The sequence below is a fragment of the Nyctibius grandis genome, chromosome 1 (genome assembly GCF_013368605.1).
Source record: "Nyctibius grandis isolate bNycGra1 chromosome 1, bNycGra1.pri, whole genome shotgun sequence".
In the NCBI taxonomy this organism is placed as follows: domain Eukaryota; kingdom Metazoa; phylum Chordata; class Aves; order Nyctibiiformes; family Nyctibiidae; genus Nyctibius; species Nyctibius grandis.
The window spans coordinates 79,158,140-79,167,536 of record NC_090658.1 but is presented as its reverse complement, the minus strand read 5'-3'; the positions used below and the strand labels follow the sequence as shown (position 1 = coordinate 79,167,536).

The window sequence follows — 9,397 nt, the reverse complement described above, 5'->3', positions numbered from 1 at the left end:
CAATCTGTACACATCTAATCTAGTCAGCAAAAATAGCTGTACAACTTCAACGTGATACACCCCATTTATATAGCTCATTATACTCTGAAGTGATTCTATTCATTGTTTAAGTTCCCACAAAAACAATTACCAGCTTTAACATATATTAAAAGTAACATTACATTCTGCTCTCTAAAGTACAAAAAATAACACTTTAAATATACACTGGCTCCTAAGCTTAGACTGACTCCTGTCAGGAAGAGAGTTTTGCACTTCAATAGACAGTGCCTTCAACATCTAGAGCTTTTCAAAGTGCTTGGCAGAGCGTGTGAACACTATCACCACTTACCAGATGATGAAACTAAGGCACAGAGGTCAACTACCTCGGCCAGTCACACAGAGAGTGAGTGGTACAACTAACAGAGCAGAATCTGGGCTTTTCAGTTATCCAGTGTAACCACCGCATCCATTGCCACTATTCAAGTGCAATGGCTAAAGCATTTCTGAGGAGCAAAACTTGTACAGCGTACAGTAAACAGAAGGGGTGATCCAGGGCCAGTTGGAGGCTGCAACAATTTCAACCCAAACCAAACAAATTTGGCAGTCAATAAATCAAAATGCACTTAAGGGAATGATCACATAGAAAATTACACATTAACCTGCAGAGAAAAAGCTCCTTAAATGTAAGACACATGGTGTTAGCTTTGCAAAAAGAACTGATTATCTTAAGCTTGACAGTAGTTCAGGTAATGTTGACTTCAGAGAAGTCGTATTTTCTGATCAGCAGACATCTTAAACGCTGCAAGGTACACTTCTCTGCAGATTCACACAGAAATGCAAATAAGGGGCCAAATATCTCCTCTGTAGGCATGGATGTGTATGAGACACAAAAAAACACACTGCTTGTGAGGTACGGACTAAGTGGTAGAGAAATACCGATCTGGAAAAATACGTGTAATCACTGCCCGGATGAGAAGCATGCTATAGCCTAGCCCTCTGACGACAAATAAGCATTTCAGAAAGCCTGTCCTTGAATAGGATGCTCATGAGATGACTCATTTACTGAGAGAGACTGCTGATTAGATACAGAAACATGTACGTTTTGATTCTGTTCTTCACTGATTTGATGGGAAGGAACCGTATCTTGGCTAGAGTGAGACTGTTGACTTGAATCCTGAGTCAACTGCACGTGCTGAGCTGGACGTGAAGATCCTGTTGATTTCTTCATTTTGTCCTTGATGAGCATGGAGATGTTCTAGTGCTTCCTTGGAAAGAGTGATGACATGCATTTGTTCAGGTTGGGCAGTCTCTATTTGGTTTGCAATCATATTGATACTTTGGATTTGTTCCGCTTGCTCCTGCTGAGCTGAAAGCAGCAAGTTTTGCAACTGCTGTGGTGGCTGAGCAAGCAGCGTGAGGTTAGCAGCCTGCTCTGTTGTCATAGTTGGGGCATTTTCTGCAGTAACAATACTTATGCCTTGATTATGACTAGGCATGAAGTTTATATTATGTACAGCATCTGTAACCAGGAGCTGAATTTCCTGCCCTCCAGAGGTGGCAAGTTGATACTGCTGCAGCTGAAGAATGTTTCTCACTTCTGAATTAGTGTTGGTGCTTGGAGCAGCGCTGGCTTCCTGAAACTGCTTTTCCTTGCTATGAATTTTCAAATGAGACTTCAGGTTGTCCAGACGAGCAAACTGCAAACTGCATTCTGGGCAGGAGAAAGGCTTTTTGCCTGTGTGTAAGATACAGTGTCTTCTCTTAGCACTGGAATCGGAGAAGGATTTTCCGCATATACCACAAGAATATGGCTTTTCTCCTCTGCAAAAGAATGTATTTGATCTCATTAAAATATTCACGTTGACAGTGCTGCTTTCTGCAACTTACTATAGAATAAAAAGCTTATTATTTTGTTTTGTTAAATCATAAGCACTTAACAATAGTGGCATTAAAAATGTCCTTTATTTGACTCCCTAATTATTTCTATTTGACTTCACAAACTGTACTTTTATTAGCATATACTCCAGAGCTACAGAGATAACATAACTGCCCTCCTATCATAATACCAGAGGTACAAATTCTGCGCTGCTAGACCTTGACAAGAATGCAACAACTTACTTTGCACAACTGTAAGCACTGACCATTTAAAGAACGTTTATTAACAGTGTGGGCTTTAAAACAAAAAGAAGGGTCCAAATCCTAACTTGCTGCCTGACTCAAAGGGACAAGGAATTTTACTGGAAATGTTTTCTTTGACATAAGGCCAACAACAGTTCTCCAATGATTTAAAATCTTGCATGCCTTTATGCAATACATCAGACTGACATGGGTAAAAGATAACTAATACTATTAAAGAGCCATGATAGACTACAGGGAAACAGGACAATGCTCCAGTAACCTTGTTACACCATGGCTACTGTTAAACAAAAATTCACAGTAAAGTTTTCACATAAGTAATATAGCAGTAAGTACATTGTCATTAAACAGACACAATACACAAAAGAATCTCACAATGTCTTGGCACACCAGTATTTAACAGTGCAGTACTTTCTACTCCCAATTATTTCTTTAAGTAGATTTAACAAAAGTGTCAACCTTTACACCTTCCATTCAAAATGCAAACAAGCCCTGACCATTCTATAATTGAACAAGCACTACACACAGGTATCAGATTAGAAGTTACATTTTTAAAGAACGTAATGAAAATGAGACATACTCTACCTGTGAATTCTGATGTGAGTCTGAAGAGAACTTTTAGCTGTAAATGATTTGCCACAAATTTCACAAGTGAAGGGTTTCTCCCCTATCAAAAAGAAATTTAACATCACTTTTTATATAGCACTTCCCATCAATATATTAAAAAACATTTTATATTTTACCATACACAGTATCAAGTGTGCACTGTCAAATCCTCACGCTTCTGCCATGGGTCAGGACAGATATCTGAAACTGAATGAACTCACTAGTTAAATAAGGGTAGAGTATTTTAAATATGCATCTCGGACATTTCTCCCCCTTGAAGATAAAAAAGTAGGTGACCCAAGCCCTCAGAGCAACAAAAAATGTACCTATGATACGGATGCAGGTGTTCCACAGGGAACAGACAAGTTTGAAAAGGCTGATCCTGAACTAGCAGGCATTGATGCTCAGCTCACGTGCAGCACCATGCAGATGAGTAAGCCCGTATTTCCAAACCTGAAAAGTGAATCCATTATCTTAACAAGTCGGCTGGCTTCCTATAAGGCTCAGTCCTAGGCCTACAATATCCTGGGAACACCAGTTGGAGAAAAATTAAATTATGGTGGATTGAATAAATTGTGGGTTTGTTGTTAACTGCATTTGGAATTCGTGTCTAATTAAGTAAAAGCAGAGAAGCCAAATTAAGTAACAAAAAGGTTCCCAGGAAACAGATACTACCCAACAAGCAAATCCTAATTCACACCATAGCATATCCTTGTTGCATTGAGCTTCAAGACGCTAGACATGAGAATCCGCACGACCACGGTGGTAATTCACACCACACTAAACTGGGGATGGGGTAGCAGCCAGTTCCCAAGGAAGCTTCACATTCAGTATAGAACTGCAACGCTTATCAGCTTTCATATGGCTTCGGAGGGCAGGGGCAAAGTATGAGAGAACAAAAAACATCCGTCAGAAGGGACCTCTCACCATCTAGTGGCAGCCTCCTACTGAAAACAGGAGTAACTTCCCAAGTAGGCTGTATTCTTATGACATTCTTCTGCCACAGCAGAACAGTCGTATCAATGTTAACATCTGTCCCCAAACTCCTTAGAATTTTACTTCTTGCTTTTGAGATGGGACAGATCAATTTTTATTTCTGCACCATTAACACTGGTATTTATTTCTGCACCATTAACACTGGTATCTGGCCTGTCTTTGCTGGAAGCAAAATGCATCGCAAAGCCAGTTTCTGCTAGAACGCATCTTAATTGATCCATTTTTGCAACTTACCTTGCTACTATGCTTCCTCATTTCCCACTACATTTATAGAGCTGTATAAGCTTCAGATACAAAACTGCTGTGTTTGTCAACAAACACTATGTTCTCCTCAATAGAAAATGCAGTATTTATAAGTATCACAAGTTAACGCTATTCTGGATATACCAAAAACTCCCAAAGGCACAAGTTCTGACCTCATCCTGTCCCAAGGAACTTACAGCTGTTACTTTCACTGAGAAAGAAAAGGAAATGAATGAGATACATAACTTGATCTTGTGCATACTTTACAACCATGGGCAACATACTTAAGAATAATTTGACTTGGGGAAGAAACGATTGCCACTGTTTTTTTGTACACATGCATACATATTTTAAAAGAAAAAAATACTTACAAGTCATCTTATGAACTTACCCTTCAAAGAAAACTATTTTAAGGAACTTATGCCTTGTTATCATGAGATGGTAGATCAACATTGTTATCCCCGTTATCCAGCCATTCAAGTATCACCTTGCCTTCCAAATCTCTTAAAACACCCCCTGACGCACTTGCATTAAATCATCCCTCCCGTCCCATCTCCTGCGAACATCTGGTTTACTGTAGTGTAATAAAAAGATAAATCGAAATAATTCTTTTTCTGGTCAGCAGCATTTCTCATAAGCACCCATCCCTCACAGAGAGGGGTGCCCAACTCATTCAGGACATACACTTTCTGTTACTACTTAACTCACTTCAAGCCCCATACATGCTGGATGTGGCTCTCCTGATAAACTGAATTCCCAGTCCAGGATTCTATCTGGCATTTTCTGCAGCAGGCTTTACAAGAATGGGGAAAAAAAGCTCTTCCTTTAATAGGCACCGCTTCTGTGCTGCTGTAATACAAGCTTTTTTTGTGCTCTTGAATTCCTGATGTCAAATCCCTTCATTAGCGATACAGGCATCATTATGTACAAGTAGAGCAGAAGTTCATCCCACAGAGACAAGTGTCATTTGCCTAACAGTTTTGTCTGTGTTACTTCAAGAAAAAAAAACAAAACAACAAACCCCCCCCCCCCCCAAACCACAACAAAACATGACAGACAATATTACCTGTATGTGTTCTTAGATGTTTCTTTAACTGAGCTGTGTCCATGAATTTGCGAAGACACTGGTTACATTCCGGCAGTGAATGGCCTTGTCGTAATAATAAAAAAAGTGTCAGTGCATAAGTGATCCCCTGTATCTCTTCAGTGATCTTTGTTAAAGCACTTTCCTGTAAAATAACCACTTTGATATAATATAGAGATAAAACAAAAGGTGATTTACTGCCTCCTCCCTACCTTAACTGTCACACCCCTATTTCTCTATTCGATATTATCATGGGAAAAGAGGGGACTGACACCTGCTGCCCCCCAAACACACTTTCTCTTGAAGCTGTGTAAATTCTGATTTTTTCCACCGCTTCCTCTGTGTGTGGCTTAATCTCCACCCTGCTCCAGAAGTGAGTAGGACACTTCTTAATGCTTGTTTGCCATTGCTAGTCCAAAGTAGTAGGAAACTACAAGCAATTTGCACGAAGGCAGCGGACACAATTGTTTATACAATTCCTACCTTCTATGTAACACAGACAGCAGAGCTAAAATAATCAAGTTGTATGTCAAAAGTCCTTCTCAATTAATTATTTTTCTACATATTCCATTTATTACACACCATTTTGTCGTTTTCACCCTACTCACTGATAACGTCAAGATACCACACATCAGGGTAGCAGAACCTAAACACATCACTGAAGAATTTTCAGCCTTAGTCAACCATTATGAGGACAAATCAGCACGGACTGTAAGCCAGCTCTTCCACCCAAATTTCTTATACCTGTGTGTACTCGATAGTGGCTCTTGAGCTGTCTCTTTTGGCTGAAGTATTTCCCACACTGATCGCATGTAAAAGCCTTCTGCCCTGTAAAGAAAATAACTTATTAAAAATGAATAAACAAACAAACCAGCACACACAAGAGAGAGCAGAAATCCCCTTTTTTTTCAGAAAGACAAACTCTCAGGAAAGAGAGGTTACATTTGCCTTGAAATACTTACCTGTATGTAGGCTCATATGCTCCAGAAGAGAATGCTTTGTCGTCAGAGCCTTACTGCAGACGGTGCATGTGTATGGCCGTTCTCCAGTGTGCATCCGCTCATGGACTTGAAGGGAATGCTTCTGGGAAAAGCCTTTGCCACACTCACTGCACTTAAAAGGACGCTCCCCTAAAAGCAAAAGATGACATTTCTAAGTCCAGATGCCTTATTTCTCGCTAAATATTCTAAGCTGATAGTGAGCTGCGTTGCAATGTATTAGCTACTAAAAAATGACTTTTAAGTAGTGATAAGGCAAATTAGGAGACAAGCTTCACATAGCAGTAACATAATTCTTTAAGTACTGCCATATAATTCAACATTTAAACAGAGAAATGATTAACTAAACTGCAATCAAGGTAAGACATAAAGGCTACAAGATCTGCTGACAAGTCTAAAACAGCGAACACAGCCTCAAAGACACACACAATAATTTGGGTCAGCATGCTATTTGGGACAGTTCTTGCTGTAGACAACAGCCCACACTTCACCACCTCGCATTTAGCAACAAGTCACTAAACTCTAACCGAAATGCAGCAGTCTCTTGATGCCTACCTGTATGACTCCGCTGATGAATAGCCAAGAAGTGATTATATTTAAATACTTTGCCACAGTCTTTACAGCGGGCTTCAGAACCTGCACGTTTTCTTTTTCCATCAGTTCTCTTTGCTAGTCCTTTTTCATCCTCATCACCGAGAAGTTTATAATCTCTTAGTTTGATTGATCTCCTTATTCTACGTTTGCTATAACGGCTCTGAGTGCTTGGTGTTCCTTCAGATTGGGGATCATAATTCTCATCCTTCTCAGCTGACAGATTGACAGCAGCTTCCGAGACACAAGTAGGTTCAGTTTCTTCTGCATCTTTCCTCACTGAAGCCTGTTCGCTGACAACTGTTTCTTCTTCTGCAGTGTCTTTTTTCATAAAATTTTGCTTGTTTTGCATGGAGTTGTTCTCTCTCAGCTGCACATCTTCGGCAGAATTTGCGGGTGATTTTTCATCTTGGACATTCTTGACTTTCCTCGGTCGCCCCCGTTTTCGCTTTGGTGAATCTTCATTTTTCCTCTCGCTTGCAATAACGGCTACAGAGGCTCCACCGTTAGCCGGAGCTGGTAACGCGTTACTTGGGCTACGGCTGGCCTGATAGTCTGTACAGGCCCCTACCAAGTCGTTCACTTTCAGCAGCTGTGCAGTAGCCAGAATTTGTTCTGTGTTTTTTTCACTGGCACGGAGGCAACCAGTGTAGATAAATTCCAGCAGTGATCCAAAGGTGTCTGCAACCATTCCCTCTAACATGTAAATTGACTGCCCTATTTCACCCTCATCTACAAACATCATGGAGAAGTATTCACTGCTGGCAGCAAGCAAAGCTTTGTGGGCTCTGAATTGCACATTCTCCACTATTAGGGTAATGTCACAAAGAAAATCCTTTTTCCTTTGTTCTTCAAAATTAGCTAGAATGGTATCTTTGTGCGCTTTGGAGTGGATGACAACCAGCTTCTCAGAAGCATCAGGAGCTGTTTCTGCCATTTTTATTGCGCATATGAAAGGAAGCGCCTACAAGAACAGAATAGCTTTAATTAAGAAATATTGTAGAAGTCTGCATTATAACACACCAAGTATCATTTTGTTTGCCATTCAACAGAGTTCAACAGTTTCTAAAGCAATTCTGAAGCCTCTGAACTTTCTTTAAAAAAATCAACACTAATGCTGACACAGACTTTCTTCAAAAAGTGTTTTTAAATCCTAAGAAATGGCTACAGATGGTTTCTTCTTAGACCAGGATTACTATTATTTCATTTGTTTATCTCTGGTGCACTGTGAACTGTACAGCATCTAAAAAAATGGCTACCCCTTCTGAAAACTCCGTTCACAGCTAAAACAATCCAACAAAAAGAACCCTGTTCACAGCTCCTAAGTGGAAACAAATAATGAAAAAAAAGTCAGCTGCAGCTCCGTCCCTGCAGATGCCACATTTCAGATTATTCAAGGACAAGGCTACGAAATCCTGTAATCAATGATAAAACTTCACTGGCATCAGTGTGGCAGGGCTCCATGCCTTCTTTTATCCATTTCTATCCTACTGAAAATCCGTCTTTCAGAACACTCATCTGCTAAGCTTCATCCTATGGAGGTGGGCAAAAAAAGCAGAAAAACAGCAGCTTTTTTTAAGAGCTCTGTCTAAAATAGGGTCGACTACGCTAACTATTAACCACCAATCTGGCTTGCTAAGCTTCTTCAATTGCAAATATGCAAACATTAAAAACAAGCAACAAAAATATAATCCAGCAATTTCAGAGGAATCCACCAAATAACACCATGGAAGAGATGTGCCAAAAATGTCCATTTCAAGAGGATCAGCTGAGCCAAACGTGAAACAGATTAGCTACCTGCTGTCCTAGAGCTGTCATTTAAAATACAAATACATATTTAAACATAGCAATCAGTGAGCGTAACAGTTCTGATTACTGAAGGAAAGCTGTAAGAAACAACAGACTACATACATGATACCTAAATGCTACTGAGGTGGCCAACGAGCGATTCTTTAGCCCCATTCAGCTACCAAACAGGTCATGCTGGAGCCAAATTGCGTATCTGCGATCCTTAATTTCTGAAGGATGTGAGCCTGATGTTGCTGGAGCACCCTAAAACGTGGCTGTAGGTCTGACCCAACTCTGCCTTACAGGACATTACAGGAACTCCTGAAGAGCTGCTGCCAGCTCTGCCTGCATGCATTCCCCAGCACCCACACGTACCTCAGGCAGGGGGGGTAGGTGTTTTGTGGGTTTTACCACACGAAGGACTTTGGTATTCGATGCAAAATCCAAACGAGCAGGCTCACCTGAAAAAAAACCCCCAGTAACTCTAGAATGAGGGGACATAAGGGGAGGGTACCCGCGCTGCCAGCGGTGCGGACAGACACGCTCCGCTCCCTCTGCCGACGAGCGGTGAAGGGGCTCGTGTGCAACACGCGCGTTTTGGGGGCCGACCCCGAGTGACAGAGCACGGCCCCGCACCGCTCCTCGACACGAGCAGCCCCGGCAGGCCCCGCTCGGCTCGCGGGCGGGAAGGGGGCGGCCGGCGGAGCACGCCGCACGGCGCAGGGGCGAAGCCAGAATACGCGTGGCGGGGAGCGGAGCGACGACCGGCGGCACCACAACCCCCGCCGCCGCCGGGCAGAGCCCCATTTAAGCCCCAAGCTCCGCAACTCAGTCCCGCAGGTTTTGGCCGCCCCCCAGGGAAGGCCGCTCGCCCCCTCAGCGGGGCGAGGCGGTGCCAGGGGAGAAAGCGGCGCCCGCGGCTCAACTCCGCGGTGCCGGGCCGTGACGCTGCCCCAGGTTCTCGCGGCCTGGCTGC

General features: G+C 42.2%; 1 protein-coding gene across 1 annotated transcript; it reads right to left on the bottom strand.

Moving 5' to 3' along the window:
* Nucleotides 1–1,014: 1,014 nt before the first annotated feature.
* ZBTB24 (zinc finger and BTB domain containing 24) lies at nucleotides 1,015–8,877 on the bottom strand. Its single transcript, XM_068402784.1, has 7 exons — nucleotides 8,797–8,877; nucleotides 6,598–7,597; nucleotides 6,007–6,174; nucleotides 5,789–5,872; nucleotides 5,027–5,110; nucleotides 2,701–2,782; nucleotides 1,015–1,800 (listed from the first exon to the last, which is right to left on the bottom strand). Exons 2-7 carry the CDS (start codon nucleotides 7,568–7,570, stop codon nucleotides 1,128–1,130), a joined length of 2,064 nt encoding a protein of 687 aa, XP_068258885.1. The 5' UTR covers nucleotides 7,571–7,597; nucleotides 8,797–8,877; the 3' UTR covers nucleotides 1,015–1,127.
* Nucleotides 8,878–9,397: the final 520 nt, after the last annotated feature.

What these genes read in the sequence shown, in the direction of transcription:
- ZBTB24 (XM_068402784.1), bottom strand. Translation starts at nt 7,570, where the DNA reads ATGGCAGAAACAGCTCCTGATGCTTCTGAGAAGCTGGTTGTCATCCAC. An exon ending in GCATATGAGCCTACATACAG is followed by an intron (nt 5,873 to 6,006) that starts GTAAGTATTTCA and finishes TTTTCTTTACAG; the next exon opens with GGCAGAAGGCTTTTACATGC. An exon ending in ACATCTAAGAACACATACAG is followed by an intron (nt 2,783 to 5,026) that starts GTAATATTGTCT and finishes TCTTTTTGATAG; the next exon opens with GGGAGAAACCCTTCACTTGT.